This window comes from Ixodes scapularis, unplaced genomic scaffold, assembly GCF_016920785.2.
Source record: "Ixodes scapularis isolate PalLabHiFi unplaced genomic scaffold, ASM1692078v2 PGA_scaffold3__209_contigs__length_174095766, whole genome shotgun sequence".
NCBI classification, from domain to species: domain Eukaryota; kingdom Metazoa; phylum Arthropoda; class Arachnida; order Ixodida; family Ixodidae; genus Ixodes; species Ixodes scapularis.
This window is the reverse complement of record NW_024609868.1, coordinates 45,925,200-45,946,639: the sequence shown is the minus strand read 5'-3', so window position 1 is coordinate 45,946,639 and position 21,440 is coordinate 45,925,200. Positions and strand designations below refer to the sequence as shown.

Sequence of the window (21,440 nt, the reverse complement as noted above, 5' to 3'; positions counted from 1 at the left end):
GTCTACAATTGCGAGAAACGTAGAGATAATAAATTGGCAGCTGGGTGGACGGGCGCCTGGCCTCATTCAAAGGTTGTTTGAAGGACACACAGAGCCATCTCACTTGCTTGTGTCTTAGTTATAGCGTTTTCCGTCCTCTAGGGGTCTCAACCTGCTACCATAGTTGTTTCCGAAATTTTGCTACGTAAACATTTATTGAGAACATCATTACGTAAGTATAAGAACATAATTTTTCAAGATGCCATTTAAATCGCACACACAAAATGTTTTTCTCCCTTTTTTTTTTTTTTTTTTTTGATTGGTATGCATTGTTTTACGGGCAGTCGGGGGTGCATCGGTTATTTTCAGAAATGGAGGCCGATATTGGATAAAGTCAGGTGGCTTCAAAGTGACGAAGCCTTATTTTGTGATACAAGTTTAACGAAACCAAATTTGAAGCATGTACTTTGATATGGAGAATTGTACTTCTCTCGCAAATTAGCAGGAAACAAACAAATATATATATATATATATATATATATATATATATATATATATATATACTTGAGAATGGGCTTCAAGTAAAGTACAAGTATTCTAAACCTCCTTGAAGTAATACTTCAAGTACAATGTACTTAAAGTAATTTCTAACACTGCCTCTAATGAAGTTTTACTAAATTCGGGATAAAATGAGAAAGTTGGGTGTTCCAGATAGCAGAGTCGTCTTCTAGTTTTGACTGAGCACCATCTATAGCTACGAGTAAAACCAAAACCATCGAACCTTGCGTTGTGGATTAAAATAAAGCGTTAGCCTAAACTTTTTCGCTACTTTTTTCTAACGCCGTAAATTTCTCGGACGGCATCAGCTGTGCCACAGCCAACGCTGGCCACAGACATAGCCTCCTCTTTACGGAGGATATGCCACACAGCGCGGCCTAATACGCGTTGACGACTGAGCGCGCCTTCCGCGCTGCGCGACAGCAGCGGCCCTTTTCTCTCTCCCCCACCGAAGCACTCCGCACTCCTCCGCGCCCTTAAATAGTTCAGAGCGCCACTCCGCGCGCGCATTTGTGACTCTCCGCGAGCCTGGCTCCGTCCGTCGCTGCCTTGCAGCCGCTCGCCGCATTTTACTTCGCAGCATCCTCGTTTATGCAGTACGCGTAGCGTTTCGTCTATTGTTTTTTTCCCCGTAGCTTGCTTCAGTTAGCACCAGTCGGGACGGCGGACGTTAGAAAGAGCTCGAAGCGTTAGATATACGCATAAAAATCAAACAGAATGGCGTCTTCAGCGTTGAGAAAATCGAGCCGTGCCATCATAACCATCGTGCGAAATCAGCAGCGCGGTGTTTTGCCCGCGGTTTCGGCCTGCGGCTTCAAGACCAGCGCTCCCGCCCTGACAGGTGAGCAGTTTTGCTTCCAAATGCGTCATAAGCAGTCGCGCGTTTGACGCCTCTTAGCTTACGTTTCTTGCAACGAAGCGGGGACAAAAAATATCGTCTGCATCTTTTCGTCTGCTGATTGGCAGACGACGCGCTCGCAGCAGACGGCAACGTCTGCTTCTCGTAATGGCGATTGGTTTGGTTTTCGCTTTTCCGCGCCTCGATCGGGCCTGATCAGTGTTATTGCTCGCGTTCTTTTCGGACGTTGGCGACAGATGGATGTCATTTGGTTAGTTTTATGTGGCCCCTTTCGGTGCGATTGTTACAGCGGTAAATCTTTTTCGATTTTCGCCGTTGTTCGAGGCGTGCTTGCTGCTCGAACTGTTCGTAATAAGCGTGTCAATCAAGGGCATCCCTTTCTTTTCGATATACTGCGTATGGTTTCCAGGACAACAGCAAGGTGGGATGTACGATCGCAAATGGAAAGCACTTGTTAGTTTTCCATGACAATTCCGTTTGATTATTTTTCTTATTTTTTTAACTTTCAGGCGACCTTGCCAGTTGTCAGGGTCGAATTTTTCATTGCTGTGAAGCATCGCTCTATGAACTAAATTAATAGTGCAGTTCGCTGCTGGTCGCGATTTTGAGCGTGAAGGGTTTGCGTGCCTTGGTTTACACTTTTCGCGTTTAAGTAATATTTCAGTGCTCCGTTGATGTATTCTGGAGCCTCTGAAGGGTCAATATTTTGCTATTACAGTTCACATAACACTGAAAAATTCTACGATGTGTATTTTAACAGAAAACTTTCGATCACTGTTTGACAGTCCGTTGAGATGTAAACATTCGGAGCTCTTTTTTCCCGTTTGTTGTCGCTCTGTCAACAACTAAGAGCTACACGAGAAAAAATTATCAGTATACGTTTTAATTTATCCTAGCGTTAAATTGGATGGCAAGAGCCGGACGATAGCTCCTGTCCGCTGGCTAGAAGCTGTCTGCTAGCAACCCCCGGTTGGTAACTTGACTGTGAATTGACGCCCCGAATGTCCTGGACACTCGCCAACTGGAACTGAACTTTTCCAAGGGCGCATATATTTTTATTTTTTTTTTTCTACTGTCTGCTTTCTTGGGAGTTCAAGGAGCTGTGTCAATCTCAGGCGGGAAGCCGAGCGCACCGATTGTTCGTGTCCTTGGCTCGACGGTTCTTTTATTATTTTTTTTTTCTTTGTTTATTTTGATATTTTTCTTTTTAGAGGTGCGCTGTCGACACTACTGTTGGCAAAAAGGAAGAAAAAAAACGCGGAAAGATTTCTTTTTTTTTTTTCTTTTTTTTTTGCATTTGCTACGTAATGAGCGCGGTTAATTTCTTTGCTATCGTTGCACCGAACTAGATGCAGAAACGTATTCCGGTCTGTTATTAAATAAGCACGACTTGGAAAGCGAAAGCTCGATCGGCTGATTCGATTAAACAGTTGGTATTGCCCTACGCGATGTGAACACGTGATATTCTGCGCGCAATCCACGTCCCCGACTTCACGTCCAAAGGGCGGCGCAGCTTGTAGAATGGCGCATGCGCAATGCTGTTTTATGCGAAGCACTTGTTTACCTTGTTTATAAACAAGCGGTGAGCTTAGCCTCCAGAAGCAGTTGTTCTGAGATGAGTCAGCAAAATTGATGGTTGTAGTGTTGTTTATAAAACTCAGATCTGGGGTTGTGTTGTCACCTTGGCGGGAATAGCTTTCTTTCTGTACACATTGCAAACTCCTCTTTGTAAAATGACTTATTTCTTTCTTTCGTTTGTATAGGAACGACGCAGGGGGAGTAATCGGAGCGTGTTTATTTATACGCAATAGTAATCCATAGTTCTTTTTTTTTTTTTTCTGTCTGCGTTTGAGCTTGCGAACTTTGGAACGGCTTCGCAGCAACAGCTCCTGTTTCCTGGCGTGGCCAGGTTGTTGACGCTGTTCTTCAGTCCCAGAAATGGAATTCGGTTGCATCATCTTCGCCTTCTCGAGGGTTGTTTGGTCTTGCACTCTTATTTCGACAACAGCTTTCTTCCACTCTGATTTTTTATTTCTTTTTTTGTTAAGGCGCTTGTTTTTGGAACGCGTCTGCAACTTGTCAACAGTCATTTCGAGTCAGTTCTTTGGCTTTGCCCGTACCTTATCATCGTTACAACTGAGCATGTTTGGTCGCTGATGGGACGTGCGCGTATTTCATTCGATATATGAAAATAATTATCACGTTTTATTTTCCACGCGTTCTATTTCTATATATGAGAATAGTATACCAATCTCGAGAAGATTGGTATACTATTCCGCTGATACCGAACCTTTTAGTCGAAGGCAGGCGTTTTGAAACCACGGTTCCGACCGATTTGATGTCTCGAACAGAAGCTCCCGCTTTCTGTCTTTTTTTTTTTTTTTTTTTTTCTTTTAGTAGTGTTAGTTGTTTTTGACACCAGTGCAAAACGTCCGTCGTTTTTTTGTTTTTTTATAATCTTATTATTATTTTTTTTTTTTTTTTAACTTACGAATAGGTTTTACACGCATTCTTCTTTCATGTGCCTGTCTGTCTCGATTCGGATGAGCATCGTACTGGTGTGCGGTTGTGTATCTCGTATTTCGTGATTCACGTTGCGTGACGCAGTAGACGCAGTACCACCCCATCTAGCGGTGGTACTGCACTGGCTGCATTTCTCATCTACAGCATATCCACAGATAGGCCAGGCGTCCATTGGGGCTGACTTTCACAACACCATTCGTTTAACATTTTACTTTTTACCCATACGCGTTTTGTTACTTGATACCCGCGTTTCTCACCCTTGGACGTGATTCAGTTCAGTACGAAGAAACTTCCACAGCAGCCTACACAGCGAATCCTCAGGCGTGACTATGCGGAACGCAAGTTCGTCTGCTTCTTTTGCGCGGGTTGTGGTGACGTCAGAATACCGAGCTCTGATTGGCCCTGATTGAAAGATAGTGGGTAGACCTCGAGACAGCTTGCTTTGAGGTTTACCCACTATCCTTCATTCAGAGCCAATCGGAGCTCGGAGTCTCTCTGACGTCACCGCTGCTCCTGCGGAACAAGCAGACGAACTTGCGCTCCGCATAGGGTATCCGCCAAGCTCTCTCTCTCTCTCTCTCTCTCTCTCTCTATATATATATATATATATATAATAGCGTTGTTATGGTGACTTGTATAACGCTCCCTTCGTGTCCTGCTAGCTGATGTTTATGCGAGTCCGAAGGAGAATGAGGGACCTGCGTATTGCCCTGAGGGCAACCACCGGAACTGGACCCATTGCTTGTGGCGTTGTTCCATTCGATGTTTCGCTTTCTTGTCGTGTTTAGTTTTGCGGGTTCGGTTCGCTCTCGCAAATTGCTACCTTCAGTTTTCCTAGATCCTGTTTGTGACGTGGCTGACGAGTCTTCCGAACTCGCGGTGGTAGTTGGCACCGATTGCGCTTTCTCGAACTCCCGCACTGTCAGATAGGTATCCGCCTGCGGCTGGGGGGCGTGTGGACCACTCGCTCTGCCGCTCATTACACAGTCGTGTCTTGCCTTTGTGGACGCGTCTCGTTTCCCGGGAAAATCGTCGTGAGAGCGAATCGAGGTAAAGAAAAGAAAAAAAAAAAAAGCGCGTGCATCCCCAACTTTCTTACACTCAACGCCTTGCGGATGTCAGAAAACAACAACAAACATCGCGATGTTTTCCGGGAATGTTTAAGATGACGGTCATCAAATATCAGTAAGCAGTAATGAAAACTTTTGGACGCGTATAGTTCTTATTCCATGGCTCTACAGTTTCCTTGCGTTGAATCATATATAGGTCACATTCGCACAATTATCAATTTCCGCTTTTCTTGACAGGAGATCGGGATTGTTCCCGAAGACTGTATATAATTACCGTGGGTGTCGTAGAACGCAGATCAATTAGAAATTTGACATTTCCTAGGAAACTTTTTTTTTTTTTTTTTACTCCACGGAATGTTCCAGAAAGATTGGCCATGAATAACGAACAAATGTAGCTCCACGTACCCCTCCCCCCGAGAAAAAATAAATAAATAAAAGATGACCTTTGGGTCGCTGTCCGCTTCATAGCGGACCTAGCGTTTACCGTCTTCTAAGAAGCCGTGTCCACACTGCTAACACATTATAGAAAAGAGTCTGCCGACACTCAGGCGTATTTTTCTAGACCTAGGCTAGGTGGCGCAAGGTACCGCCCGTTACAAAGGGTGTAGCTATTAACATCCATCCATCCTTGGGTCCTGCCCTGTGGCCCAAACATCCTCCTTCGTCACATGGGAATTTGGTCATACAAAAACTGTGCGGACACGGGCAGAGGAAGCTTATACCTATATACTGTACAATGAAGCAAACGTGCAGCCAACACCGTTCTTTTTTGGGTCAAATACAAGCAGAGTATGAGTAACAAAACAAAACATTATTTTGTTTGGTCGGGGAGTTCGAGCCTCCTGTTTCTCTGGAAGGGCAACGACTAGTGCATGCATATTGTAACAATATAATATATATATATATTTCTGTAATTTGGAGCTAAGAAATGCCACCTGTTTGCTCATTTCGTTCCCGAGCTAATGAACTTTGTCCATAGCCCTTACAGACAAATCGGCCCTCGAAAACGGAGCCTGTCAGAGAATATGCGGCAACAAGACCATCCCGTGTTTCACGGCAGCTTTAATCCTTGAACCTGACGTATTTGTTCAAAGTTGCAGTTTACTTTCGGAGTTCTCATGGAATGTTCGTAACCGACATGTCTCTATACAGTTAGTGGTCCCAACGAGCCGTGCCACGACGAGGATTAGACAAGTAAAAAGCGTGCGTCAGCTGCATGCGATGATGAACAGGACAATCAATGACGAAGGTTATTTTGCGTTATCTGCGTTCACGGACGTATTACGAGGCACGACCCACATAGTTGTGACCGATTTAAGGTCGGACTTATTCAACAATCTAGAACTTTCTTTTATATATAATGCGGTTGGAAGTGTATTTTTAAAATGAAGTTCAGCTTGTTACAAGAAAGTGGGTCGACAGCGACGGGCGTACCTGCTTTTTAACGTCCGAAAGCGGTTGCCATCACACCGGTTTCAACGCGTTAATTGCTCACTTCCGCGAACGCAATGTGGAGTAAGTGATGTAACGAAGCTCTCCTCCGGGGGGGTCGTTTCGCAAGCCGGGGGATTGTTGTAAGCATTCCGCGGCCGTCCGTGGCACGTGCCGTGCAGGCTAGACGGGTCTGCCGCCAAGGACAACCACACTGCTCTGTGCAAGGGCGGGGAAAGCCTCTCCGCGTGACGTCGCACTCGGCTGACCTGTGACGTCACAAGGACACTCGATTTCGTCACCTGCTGCGCGCCGCTGCTCTCGTGTTGTCGCGAAGGGCGACGCACTCACGGGATTGGGTCTTCTGCGATGTTGCGCGCGCTTCCGCTTCCGGAAAGCCCCTCCTGCGGACGCGATGCTGCAGGGGAGCCGCACGCACTGTGGAATGTTACACCCTTATAAGGGTGTAAAAAAGAAAAAGGATGTTCCGGAGACTCACACCCGTGGCTACACCCTTTCAGCGCCGGTATTTGGTGCTGTTACAAGGGTGCACAAAGAAAGTAAAAAACGGTGCTCTCGTGAAAAAAAAAAAAAAAAAAAAAAAGGTGGAAGCCACGTTACACCCGTTTCAAACAACTTTAGGAAGCTTTTCTTTCTTTTTTTTTTTTTTGTGTCAGTGTGCCCTAGTGGGTCATTTTTTATATATATATATATATTTTTTTTTTTTCTGTTGTTCCTGCCGAAGCGCTAAGATTCTGTTATGCAGACTGTTTCATGTGCAGCTATAGCGCAGCCGATCTCGCGACGCCCTCCATGCATCATCATACAGGGAGGATTTCGATACCGCGTTCACCATGTCGCAATTTCGCTCCTGGAAGGATTGTCTAGAAATAACGAGGAAGTGTGACAGCCTGTTGTACGCCCAACGATTGCGGAATTCGGCGCGACACCTTTAGCTATACCTGCAGCTGTCGAATTGCTCGGGAGGTGCGGGTAGTGAGCGTGTTAATAAACCTGTCGGGGGGGATTCTAGTTCGCGTTTTTCCGCAATTGTTTCGTGCTGCTTCAGAATTAGGGTGGCTTACGGACCGGTTTCAGGTCCGCGCATCGAAAGAGTTTTCTTCGATTGGTGCAGTGAGCGTCTCCTTGTGCATCGTATAGATACTGATCCATTCCCCTCTTCTCCCTCCCCCTCCTCTCTCTCCTCTTCATTTCCTTTCATGATGAGCCAGTTCGGCCTTTAAGAACGACACCTCTGTCGCATGCAAAGTATAACTTCCCCCGTGCGGTTGCATTAGCGTGAATAATAGTTTGATCCAAGAATAGGTTCTAATTCTTACCAAAATCGGACAATGCTCGTGCTATCGGCGAGTTCCGTTGTCAAGTAGCGCCAAGTATTGCACCAAAATCGGAACTGGGTAGTTGGATTTGGAACTTGGAATACATTTTAGCGCTCAAAAGCAAGGACAAAAAGACGAGAATCAGACACCACAGTGCCCTACAGAAACTAAATGTACAGAAAAATGGTTCAGTTATTGCTTGTTTCCACTTGCGCGTTACAACAACCATTTCTCATCTACGGCGTAAACCAGAACCAGATAACTGTCATCACGTTCGTAGCGAATACCGTGCCCTTTGTATGAGCAGTGTGACCATGTGACCGCGCGGTTTTAGTGTGATCATTGCCGCTGCACGTTTGTTATTGTGCTGCCTGATGACTGCGGTTTTTTTTTTTTCTTGTTTCTTTTTGTGTCACTTTTTTCTGGGGAGTCATTATCGTTATACGAATGTCTTCCGGGTAGCTCTCTTCTGACGCCCATGTTCCTTTTTTATTTTGGTTTGTTTGTTTCGCTTATATGTTTCCCTGGCAAACTGAGTCAGCGGTCACGAGCAGCGATCGTTCTCCGAGGAAATATGACGTCGGGTTGTTGATCGCCGGCTCGGTTCGGAGAAGCTCGAGCTTTGTTCCTCGCCTCGTCAGGAAAGCGGAGCGAACCGGTCACCGGGAAAATTGCCGGAGTCGTCGGCTCCCGGGGCGAAACGGGGCTCTTTGTTGGTAGCCCGCTGTATCTCAACCCCTCGAGTGGAAACAGGAACGCAGAAAAACGAACGCACACGAGAGGCTCAACCATATAGGTTGTGACTATAGGCCGTAGAACTTCTGGTTTCAACCGAAGAACACGGAGAAATATCCGTCCGTGTCAAAAATACGATACTTGTTTGAAACGAAAAAATAGCCCGACGTCTTTAAAATTTTGTTCAAAGCGCAAGGAGTTTTTGTTGCAATGCTCCCACCAAAACGTAAACATCCTAAAAAAAAAAAAAAAAAAAAAAAAAAAAAAATTGATAATTACTGTTTTTAGCGTCCGTATATACGAAGCAAATCGCCAAAATAAAAACCCGGATCTTTTTTTTTCATTCGCAGCAAGTGCATTGTTTGCAACAGAATAAAAGATAAATAAATAAGCGAAAAGAAAACGCGTTGATGTGTCGCGTTTTTCTTCGCATCTCTTTCCTCGTCGGTTGCAACAAGTGCTCGCACGATATGTGATTCATATGGCGACGTCACAAAGTGATGAAGCAATGAGGCGGCACGTGTTTATCCCCTGGGGAACTCACGCGGTCACGGATACGTGCGCCTGTCTCGCGTTGTTCCGCGGGATGAAAAAGAATGCGATGCACGCATCGATTTCCCCTTTTCTGTATTTCCTATTTTATTATTATTTTTTTATTTTTTCGAGACGCCGGGATTAGAGAGCTATACATTCCTATTTTGTAGCCAACACTTGTTGCGGCATCTTTTAGCTTTTCAGGAATATCTCTCGAACTATCTTCATTGCACTTTAATTTTTTTTTTTTTGTGCTGTGGTTTTGTTTGTCGGAGTCTCGGAGTCGTCGATTATACCAGCGCAAAATTAACCGTCGCGAATTCGCTTAATCCTGCGGAATCTGCCGTCTTCTGCCTTTACGCATTATTCGTTGTCTGCTTTTGCGAAATTCGTCGCGCCTCCTTTCGCCACACCCCGACCTTGATTGGGTTCGTAGCCGTGCGGAATCACTGCACGCATATTTTGCTTGCTTGTTTCGCGCAAAATTCGTCTCGGCGTTGGCGTTATGTTGCCGGGGGCAACGTCACGGGTCTTTTGATCTTGCCTTCTGGGCAGGAGGCTCATCAGAACTCCTTCGGGGATGGCATGATCGATATACTGAATGCAGCGAAGCCATACGTCCTTTTGCCCTCTGCTTAGGACATTCCAAAACGTATAAAAGTTGGAACCCTTCGTTACAGCTTCAGCGTCCTCATCAACGGAGATCTTGACCAGACGGTTTAATGACGAAGGTCGCCATCTTGTCTGTCGCATCACAGGCCCACCTACCATATTATTCTTTTCGCCCGCGTCTTCATGCGAAAGACCCAAAGTTTACTAATAGACAGAGGATAAAAAAAATATCAGCACCATCAGCACTACCTATGAACAAAATCGGTATCATCAGCACCACCAGAGCTTCGCCCCAATCAACATCATTCATCACATGGAAATCCGGTCATTTTTTTTTTTTTTTTTTTTTTTTATTTAAGAGGAGCATATTGGCCGTTCTATCTTCGTTTTTGTTTTAATCATTTTTATAGTTTGCGAGTACGGTGCGTGCTATACCGCTACACTTCACATTTGAGTACTGCACTTTTCTGAGCGCCTTTATGACCACTTAATATGCGTAGAACGGTGCTTGCGATAAGAAGACGAGGACACAAAACGAAATGAAGCATACATTTGTTTTGCTGTCCTCGTTCCCGCAGCATAACTTCAGGCTACTTTTTTTTTATGCAAATGACGTTGTTTTGAACATGCTTCGGATCTGTGGAATTGTCTTTTTAAGAACCGGTTCGCGCTTGGTGGAACTGGTAACCAACCGTTATTCTGAATTCATATCACTGAACCAGAACCGAACCGGAACAAAATTTAAACGTACTGAGCCCGAACCGAACCGGAATAATGACCGGTCCGACACTCTGGGCATTACCTAGAGGCATAGATGTTCTGAAACATCTTGTAGCCGTCTTCTAGCCCAGCTAATCTACGCCATTATTTTTTTTAAATATATATATATATATATATATATAAAATGGCTTGCAAAGACCTTGCAGAATACGTGTCTAGACGACTCTGTGTCCAGTAGGCTAGAGCTGATATAAACTGTGTTAGATGAATTCAAATACGCGTTAAATGGAAACGAAATATAAAAAATTTCTCATTTGGAATTGCCGATTTGCAGCGGATTGCAACGGATCGTCCTGTGAAGCGACCGCCTCTTGCGACACCGGCATTCCGCCGAGGATATTGTTTAGACTACTATCGCAAGGGCGTATCTTCGGATGGGAAGTTCAATGTACAGTCGGTCGACTCGCATGATATGCCAATCGGCGATGAAGAGCTCGCCGTGCGACGCCGGCAATCAGTGAGTGTTCGCGGAAGTTTGCGTCGGGTGAGGCCTTTTTTTTTTTTTTTTTTTCGTCGTGCTCGGCGGAAGGATGTTGGCTGCACGCCCGAGAGCCAGATTGTTTCGATGACGAGACAAGGACGGCCTTGCACCCCTTTGCTCACACTTTCCGCTGCGGCCGCTTTATCTCCCAATTGCCCCTCTCCCCTGCTTTTCCTCGTTATCTAGCCGTCTGCGTCGTGTGATCTGGAGATTGGATCTAGAAGGGACGTCCTTCACGAATGAAGAGCAGACTCGCGCGTCCATCTCTATCTCCGTATTCGGCTTTCAGCTTGGATGTCTCGCGGGGTCACTAGAGCGGCGAGACCATGACATCGCCCGAGTTCTCCGAGTGGCGAGACAAAACACACCATTACAACGGGGCCGAAGTCCCCGAGCGGTCGAATGAAGCTCGGGACAGGCTCTGCTTCTACTGACTCACGGTGTGCTCGTGCCATCGGAGTCAATCCAATGCCGACTAACTGACTGTATTGCCATTCCCCCCTTCTTCAACCTGCCACCGCCCTGAAATGTTGCAAAATCTTGATTAGTTTTAAGCGTCAAAGCAGCTGATATCCACGTTCAAATTGGGATAGGTATATATTGTTACGCGCGTTTCCCTTTTCTAAAACGAAGCCTCTTTTGGCCGGAACTTGAGGAGAGTCACAGTTGATCCGAGCTGGAACCTCTTGTCGATGCACAGCGTCTTGCACAAGGGTCGACTCCGTCCGCCCCTTAGTTTCGTCAGAGTCCTTCGTGGTTTCGTGGTTTCGTTTCCCAGAGGGGAGCGCACTCCAAGCGGGGCGAGCCGAGCGCCCGAGAAGCGGACGATAAACTCGCCGGCGCGCGTCACCTGACTGATCACGTGATTACAGTCGGGGGAAGCACGTGTCTCGGCGCCTCCTGAGCACGTGATGCGCACTCCGCGAAGGGGGGCGTGGCAGCGGGGCACATTGCAGAGAGGTCGAAGCTGCTGTTGCCTACCGCCTCTTCCTCTCCCAATCCCAGCTTGCTCTCATTTTTTTGTTCGTGACCTCTTTGTCACCTTCCTTCCTTCCTGTCCTTTTTCTTTCTTTTCCCTTTCACGATTACTTAACCGTTTAGTTTTCTTTCGATGTATTTATCGAATGAATCTTGGCGATAACGGGTTACATTTTCGAGAGTGCTTTCGCGTGTTGCCCCGCACACCTCCCGCGGGTGTGCGACCGCAACTTCTGGCACGTGCGCTGCTCCTGAATATAGAAGCGGATGACGTTGCTGTCAAACAAAGGGGGCGAGCGAGCTGACCGCGTTGGTGGTGTGCACGCCTGGCCGAAAGAATAAATGTTTATCCTTTCACCTCGTTTTTAGGCTAGGGCGGGTTAAGACGACGCAGTGGAGCGGTTGAGCGCTCCGTTTTGACGATGCTCGGTCGTTTACGCCTGTACCGATGTGACGGAACCGCGAGAGGTTTTCTCCCTTCGCGGTAGGATAGCTTTCCCTCTTGGCTTGGGTGTCGTGTGGTGAATGCTTCCCACGTTGCTCGCGTGCGTTTACGCAGCAGCTGAGCGTAACTTAAAATCCAAAATACATTTTAAAAAAAAGTGCGAGGAACCTGAATTCAAAAAGGAAAACCACAGAAAAGCGCTCACGAATCAGTGTTGGGTAAAGTTGTATATCTAAAAAGTACCTACTTGAAGTAATATGTGCAAAAAATGAGAGGATATGTACTTCAAGTAAAGCGGTAAGCACGCCATGTGCAATTTGCTGCAAGTACTGTAAACACAATTTACTTTCAAAGTACAAGTAGTTCTTAACAATCTTTCATTCCACTATAGTTTTTTGTTAACTGGTATGCATTGCTTTAGGGGTAATCGGGGATGCGTCAGTTATTCTCGGAAATAGCGGCGAATATTGGATAAAGTCAAGCGGCCACAGAGTAGTAGTTTTACTCTCGCTGACAAACTATTTAACCCAATCGACTTATAAGTTGACAAATCGTAATTTTGTGATAAAATTTAGCCAGACCAAATATATGGCCGAAGATACTTTGAAGTCGGAAGCTCTCCTCGGGAAGTACCAGAAAAGAATACTTACAGTACAAGTACATAATCGGAGAATGTACTTCAAGTAACCAGAGTTTCCTAAACCTACTTTAAGTTGTACTTTAGTACAATATTGCACTTAAAGTACTTCCCAACACTGTCACAAGCAAATAAACCTCACTGTCGACCCTTCGGCGACTCGAATAAACGCGATTTTAGTCCTGTTTGCACCGTATAGGTAAACCGAAAAATATGTTAGAATATAATAATGGCAAGAAAAGTCTACTTTTTGCATCTGCAAGAATGCAGAATTGTACAAGCAGAATCTTGATCAAATCAATGAACTTGCGCCTGTGCGTCTCCCAGCATAGAGTGGAGTATAAGTGAAATGATCTGAATCAAATTTTATTGTATGTTTTAAAAAGCTGTTTGAAAATTATATAGTATACATGTGCAGCATAATACAATAAGTGGCAGTAAAGCGAAATTTGCATCGTTAGGCCCGCATCTCTCCAATCCACAGAAAACAAGACTCGACACCGGGTGACAGGAAGCTATAGCCTTTCAAAAATAGCTTATCATAAAAAAAGAATTTAACGAAAATCTGGTTGAGAACACGTTTATGATTTTCCAGAGCCGTATGTGGTGCTCCATCCACTGTGTGCAGAAGGATTTCGTTGTCCTTATGACGTGAGTCGTTATCGGAGACAGTCGATTATAATAACCACACCGCCTTCGCTCGGACTTCTTGCAGCGGACGATGCCCGCCTGACGGACTTGGCGGGCAAGCCCACCCTGTTCCAGTACCTGGACCTGCCCCAGCCCTCGGACAAGTCGCTCTGCACATACATCTGGATCGACGGCACCGGCGAGCACCTTCGCGCCAAGACCCGCACCATCAACTTTGTGCCAAAGACTGCCGAAGGTGAGGGCTCGATTCGATTCAGCACCTCTCCCTGTGCACCTCCCTTGGATACCCAGCCTTTAGCACATGCTTCTTAACTTTCATGAAGAAGGCCGTTTGTATGCATAGAAAATTTTGGAGGAGGCCGTTTGTATGCATAGAGAATTTTTTTGTTAATTGTGCGTGCATGAATGTTTTTCCTTTTTAGTATACTACCATTCTTGTAAAACCCTTCCAAGTCCTCACAGTATTGATGAATAAAAATAATGAGGTAGACTGGCGTTGATCTGGGACACACTTTTGCAATGGGCGCCGACAGGGTTACAATAGCAAGGAAGTATGTCGGTTGTCCCGCCTCCAGCGACGAGCTTCCAACCATTGTACAAAAAGAAAAACATGACGTCACAGCACATTCCAGATGTTGGGGAGATTGAAGAAGCAAATTTGGATGTCCCTTGCATTTTTTTTCTTGGTTCTGTCTTGCAGAGCTGCCCATGTGGAATTATGACGGCTCCAGCACGTACCAGGCGCTTGGTTCCAACTCCGACGTGTTCCTGAAACCCGCCGCCGTCTTCCCGGACCCTTTCCTGAGGGGCGGCAACAGGCTAGTCATGTGCGAGACCTACAGGCCTGACCACACGCCCACGGGTAAGGCAGATCTGTTCGTCCAACTTGCCGTCAACCGTATGAGTGTTGTTCGTGATACCTGTGGCCCAGTAGGGGACCTGAAGAAATGTGAACTCTGGCCCGATTACAATTGACGAAGTGCCGAAGCCGGACTTGCACGAGATGGAGTTAAACATTGCCCGCTTTAGTGAGCGAGATGGCCAGCAGTTGTTCTTCAGCCGTGAAATGCTTGGTTCATTCTTGCTGTTGTTGCTTTTTTTTTTTTTGGTGGGGGGCGGGGCAGTGCAGCTGTGGGGTGTCGATCACATCTTTTTTTGTTTGAGTACACTTATATAAGAAAGGTGTTAAGAAATGATCAGCTGCGTCATTTGAACTTGCCACATTGTCTTCCTTGCCTTGCCTTCTGTTCCTTCTTGTCCCTGTCCAGTCTCGATAATCAGTTTCAAGAATACCGCGTAGTAGCAGGACTATATGCATATATGTGACTTCCTACAGCTTTATAATTGTTTCTTATTGCCTGTCAGCTTCATTCTCTAAATGTTTAAGACTTTTGTTCACTAATGATTTCGGAACTTGATTTGTGAACTTCGTGGCCAGTGGAAACGAAATGCAGTCCAATACTGTTTCAAACGGAGGGAGGAAATCGTTGTACGAAAACGAGCAGTTTTTTAGTACTGTCACATTTAGGAACTATACTATGATCTTCCGTTGAAGGCTGCCTATTTAGAAGAGCATGATTTTGCTGGGAGCAGGTTTCTTGAAATGTGTACATCACCAAAAGAACTGGGTTCACAAAGACCTTACCACACTGGTTTTGGAAAGTCCACTTCCTTGGTATTTTTTATTTGGAGCCTTTCAGTTGGTTTTCTGGCCTAAAAAACATCTTACCATAACTTCTTTTTTCTCTGGAAAGTAATATTTTACCAGTATTACACGGACAATGTACTTCATAAAAGTGTCGGCTAAATACATTTTAGTTGACTAATTCTTTTGGGGGAGATGGAACTGTGTTGGGGATTTTCTTTCTCTCCCCCATGTAGGGGAGGCGTTTCGACCTCGAAACCTTTCCCTTACTACACCACGAAACAGTGTGCCGTAAAAGTCCTCCACGTTGAGCCGAGACTCCTGGTTCCTTGCAGAGACGAACCACCGGCACAAGTGCGCCCAGACCATGGAAAAGGCCAAGGCGGAGGAGCCCTGGTTCGGCATCGAGCAGGAGTACACATTCCTGGACGCGGGGGGCAAGCCCTTCGGCTGGCCCCAGAATGGCTTCCCAGGACCCCAGGGCCCCTACTACTGCGGGGTAGGAGCGGGCAAGGTCGTGGGACGAGACGTGGTTGAGGCACACTACCGGGCATGCCTATACTCGGGCATCAACATCACGGGCACCAACGCGGAGGTCATGCCTTCTCAGGTGCGCCCCTCTCTCGTACAATCCAATTGTGGTCGGGGACGTTCTAAGGACCCGGCGGATGTGCATGCAACAACGCTTCGGAAGAAAACTCCCGCTCGGAGCGTCTGCTGGGGCCTTAACCTGTTGCCGACTTTAGCATACATTGTCGCCAGGCATGGGAAGGAAACTCCACAGCTTTGGCGACTGTTGCTGAACTTTTCATTTCATTCCTCCCGTTGTGGGTGTGTGAATAGTTGTTCATAGACGTGCATTTGTGCGTGGCGGAGTGCATCGTAGCCGATCGCGACTAGAGGACACTCTAGCGCCACCTGTTGGGCAGCCCCGGAACGCCTCCGTTCTGTGTATAACTAAACTGGAGGTTTCCCGGTATTTGCGCCGTCGGAGCTATGCACTCTCTACGATGAATGGTTGCTTATAACATTGTAAAAAAGCACTTCGAACCTCCATGGAGGGAACAATGCGAGGAGCTTGGCACCGTCCGCAATGTGGGAACACTTTGCCCGCAGTGGGAGTTCCAAGTGGGCCCCACCGGCGGAGTGCACGCCTCGGACGAGCTCTGGGTCGCCCGCTACATCCTGCACCGCATTGCCGAGGACTTCGGCATCGTGGTCACCTTTGACCCCAAGCCCATGAGTGGAGACTGGAACGGTGCTGGGGCTCACACTAACTTCAGCACCAAGGCCACACGTGCAGAGAACGGCATCAAGTAGGTTTCTGCAGTGGCGTTTTAATTTGTGGGCTTAAGCTATGAAAGTTTTGGTGGGAGACTGATGGCTTTGCTCGTTATTGTTCGCCGACAGTTTGGCTGGGGTGCAACTAGAGAGAGTTGCACCACAACACATGTATTGATTGTCACATAAAAATACTATTTGTAAAATTTTCAATATGGGAGACTGAAAGGATGCAAAACATTTAGCTGTCAAAATGTATTGCAGTGGTAATTAATATGCCCTGTACGTGGGTGATGTTCACATGAAATTAAGTGGCTACATATATTTGGAAAGTGCTTTTTCGGAACGATCTTCGGAACGATCGAGTTAACTGCGCAGTGTACTTTAAAGTGAAATTTATAACTTACTCCTCGAAACATTTAATATTTCTCGATTTTACAGGAGTAACCCTTTGAGTTTCATCAATTTTAGCAATACCTAGTTAAATGGCTCGAAAAAAATAGATTATCTCATTTTCTTTTCATTTATTTGTCATCTCTCATGAGTGGCTGAAGTTTTTTTTTTAGAAAACAACCTTGCATGGTGTTTTATCACCCTATTATAAGTGACTTTTAGAATAATGTACACAATTTTAGTGCATTTTAAATTATTACTCTATTATTATTTAGTGCAGTTTTAGAATAGTGTTTCTCCACCACGACGTAAAACCCAAGCATCTTGCGCTTACCATGTCAGAAAAATGCAGTAAAATTTTTATTGGAGACTAAATGCTGTAACTTATGAAAAAAAGGTTGTGGTACAGAGTAACATTTTAGAATAGTCTAAATATGAAAATGCTATGCAAGTAGTCGACTGGTCGTGTCATATCTGCAGGAGAGATCTTGTATACTGAACTTCGCCGAGAACCATTCGCGCGTCGCACGCAGTAAGTTGCCAGCGATCGTTGCCCACCTTGCTGGGTCTTCAAAACCGTTTGTTATGTGCACCTTCCGTAGGAGTGCAATGCCATCTCGTATTGAAAATGACAGCTGCAAGGATGCTGCGAAAGTTGCGCTAACGCAGCCGCGGTCCTGAGAGCCGCCATTTTCTAACTGCGCTCATCTTGGATTTAGGCAACTTCTAGGAACAAGAAGTACTTCCAATTGGCATTGTCCGGTATCCCCACACTGCGTCATTTTATTTTGCAGACATTTGTTTACATATACCCTGTTTCTTTGCATCTACTCTCCCCATCAATCTGGAAGTTTGAAAATGCCCTTCCTGTAGAACTCCCTTCCAGTTTTGCACAGACAATAATGCACTGCTGCCCGTCTCGTAATGTTGGCGTTAAATGTGACCCCTCGCATATCCAAACAGATGAAAATCTGAGGGAGCCAGATATGGGGTGTAGAGTAAGTGTGGAAGAGCTTTGCACCCTATTTCGTCAATTTCCTTTACTCTTAAGCAAACACTGCAAGGATGCACATTATCGTGTTGCCCAACGGAACCCAATGGGCACAACAAATTTTTCGATAACGTAACTTTGCCGTGTCCTATATCAAGTGTTCTCACTATTTCATCCAATGTAATTCTCCTGTCTTCTTTGACAAGTTCATCAACAATCTCCTTGTTGGCTTCCGTTGCGGCACACTTCGAGGCGGACCTTTAATGCTTGTCTGACCTTTTTAAATGTCTCCTCCATCTTCTGGCACTGCTCGCACTAGTGCAGTGCCAGAAGTCCTCTAAAACTTCTGCGGCAATAACATTTTTTTTTTCTTTACGGTAACTTCTTTGGTTGCATTTCGACGAAACAGGATTTTATGGACGACCATTTTGTTTTGTTCACTGGCGATTAAATTATGCAGCCTGTTTGTGCCAAATGGCAATCAGTGATTAAACAAGAGGTAGTGCCACATGCCACCAAACATTCATTGTCATGCTCTTTCAAACTCTCATACAAACGATTGTTGCCCTTTCAGTACGACCCTCGTATTTAGCTCTTAGGCAAACGTTGGCCGCCTCTTCGAAGCGTCTGTTCTAACGCACGGCGACCGACTTGCGCAGGGCCATTGAAGCTGCGATTGAGCGTCTGTCCAAGCATCACAAGCGTCACATAGAGGCATACGATCCCAAGCAGGGACGCGACAACGAGCGCCGCCTGACGGGCCACCACGAGACCTCGAGCATCCACGACTTCTCGTCGGGCGTGGCCAACCGCGGCTGCAGCGTCCGCATCCCGAGGGCGGTCGCCGAGCAGAACAAGGGCTACCTCGAAGACCGCAGGCCTTCCTCCAACATGGACCCCTACAAGGTCACCGAAGTGCTCGTCCGCACCTGCGTCCTCGGAGAGTAGGTGCTCTCGAGAGGCAACACACTCGTTGTTCTTTGAAGCACTTCCCGGTCTGGAAAAAAACGTTGCCATTTTGAAAATATGTCTGGGTGTGTCCGTCTTTCATGCCCGGCTGTTGCTGGTGGGTTGGATTCAAATTTTAAAAAAATGTTGGAAGGAATTATTACAGGCACCTATTACTGGGATTAAGAGTTTGCCAATTAGAGCTTGCCCAACTTTTGCTTATGAAGTGATTTTTTGCAGCTGGGTATATCTGTGCTTGGGGAGCTGCCAAACTGAATGTATATTTGAAGATTTCCGAGTTTTAAGGAACGTTGAAATTGTGAAAATTTATTCGTATTAGTTGGTGTTTTCGATGTTGGCGAGTAAGCGGTTAGTTGGAGATGTGGAATCCGTTTATTTACTGCGTCGAGGTCTGCTGCGATTGTACTGATCCGATCGTTGAAAACTTGCCATTCTTTTTCGTAATATTTTTTTTTTCTGAATCTGTATGATCTTTGGTTTGATCAGGGCAAGCCCACACCTAACTTCCCAAGTGGTGATCTTACGAGATGGACACTTGATGGCCCCATCTGTTTAGGCAAGTTTCTGACAGGATGTACCAAATGAATAATGGGGTTCCATTTTTAAATTTCTTTTTGTAAAAGATTTTTTTGATTATACATGTCATACGGATAATTTCTTGATAGAAATTGAGTGTCTGTTGGCCTTGAATTTGAATGTTTGTGTTCCTCTTGGAAACTGGCTAACTGTGCACGGTATTTAGATATAATCCTTTTCCCTCTAGACTTGCAGATTGAAGTCGAGCAGGTTTTGTTTTACATTTAGAAACATTTATACCTATGAAAATTTTGAATTGTCATGCAGATTAGAACATTAAAAGTATAGCTTGAGGTGCTAAATGCTTGGTAATTTTTGAGAGAAAAAGCATGAGGATTTTGAGTGACAAGTGTGCTCACATTTTTAAACACATTATGTTTGTTTCTTGTTTGATGCAGGCACAGTAAGGAGCCTGATGTTTTATATAAAAAAATTTTGACTGTGTCTTGTCACAAATACTTCCCTTTGCTCATGATCTTCCGTTTTCCTAAAAAAAAAAGATGTTGGAATGTCTTTTTTTCTTTTTTTGTGCAAGCTCTCTCGTGGATGTCGCTCATGTGAGCAACTGTTTCGTCAACAATGTCTGCACCAACTAACTCTAATGCCTGCGTCTTTTTTTTTGTGGCATCAACATTCCACTCGTTGTGTACAGATACACCAACTTCATTTTTTCAAAGCCTGTTCTGTAAATAAGAAAAGTTGTATTTTAAAATGCTTTTTTTTTTTTTTTTGTGCCTGCTTCAGTTTTGTGCCACATCCTTTTGTGCTTTTATTGAATCGACCTTCTCTGAGATACTTGTTAATTAAAAAGAAATATATGACTGCTTCTTTTCTGTTGTTTGTCCTTTGTTTTTGTTTTTTGTACTAAACTTATAGTACACATTTTAGTAAGGTGAAACTACAAAACTTGAACTTTTGGTTTTCATATGTCATTTCTACATTTTGTATAGCTATAGTAATTGGAGGGGATCTTGACGTTGGGCAAAAAATCGGAGCCCTGGTGTTGCAGAAAACTCTGTGGGGTGTACTTGTGGTGCCGTGTCGTTGTGTAGTTCTCTACATAGAATTTTATGGCTTTAGAGACCTTCAGCCAGTTTAGATGTACCTTATCATGTTTGCCCGTTGTTCGTGGCTCTATACTGGACGTGGTAGCATGACAAGAAGGCAACAATTTGCGTTGGCACCACGCCACACCCTTTACACACTAGACTTCCATGTAGTGTGGAAATCTTGTGGGCATGTGATATGCTCCTTCATGTTATATGTCCCAACCAATGGCATAGACAGAGGGAGGAGGAGAGGGGGGAGGGCCTCGTGGGGCTGACTGAAGCCCATCCCCCCCCACCCCCTTGCCAAATCCCCAAGTCGGACATAACCAAACCCCCCCCCCCCCCCTCCCCTCCAAAAAAAAAAAATTTGGTTATGCCATTGGTTGTGGCTCTCTGCAGTGTTTGGCATAAATATTTGGACATGTTAGGAAACTGTAGAAAGAAATGGTGAACTGGTAGAATTGCCATGCTAAGAACAAATTCTTCAGCGCTGTATTCCTAAGGCAGAGTGAGGGAGTACAGCTTGGTCAGGAGGCACCCCTTTCCTGGAAGCATGGGGTTTCAGCCACGAATAAAGAAGTTTTGCAGCACTAACTCCGAGGAGCTCTTGCTGTTGTCACAGCAACGAAAAGTGTTGACCAACCGATGGAACAAGTCTTTCATGAGCCATGTTAAAGGTGTCTTTACGTTGGTTATCCGAGTTGTCGTGGCACCTTAGAAATGCCTTGTTGAAATGTCTTTAAGACAACGGGATCAAGTAATTCTATTTTGCAGGAGATGGGTAATCTGCATGCTTTGCCAACGAAAAGAGATAGTATAATTATTAAAAACCGAGCGTGTTGGTAAGGATCATTTATACACGAAAGAATGAACACATAGGGGAGAGCACTGAACACATCTTTCAACTAGCAAGAATGCATTTT

The 21,440-nt window shown here is 45.4% G+C and overlaps 1 protein-coding gene across 1 annotated transcript; it reads left to right on the top strand.

Moving 5' to 3' along the window:
- Window positions 1-810: 810 nt before the first annotated feature.
- Window positions 811-20,296, top strand: LOC8051141 (glutamine synthetase). The gene is made up of 6 exons (XM_029967818.4): window positions 811-1,378; window positions 13,678-13,848; window positions 14,314-14,475; window positions 15,594-15,868; window positions 16,375-16,574; window positions 18,583-20,296. Exons 1-6 carry the CDS (start codon window positions 1,255-1,257, stop codon window positions 18,869-18,871), a joined length of 1,221 nt encoding a protein of 406 aa, XP_029823678.2. The 5' UTR covers window positions 811-1,254; the 3' UTR covers window positions 18,872-20,296.
- Window positions 20,297-21,440: the final 1,144 nt, after the last annotated feature.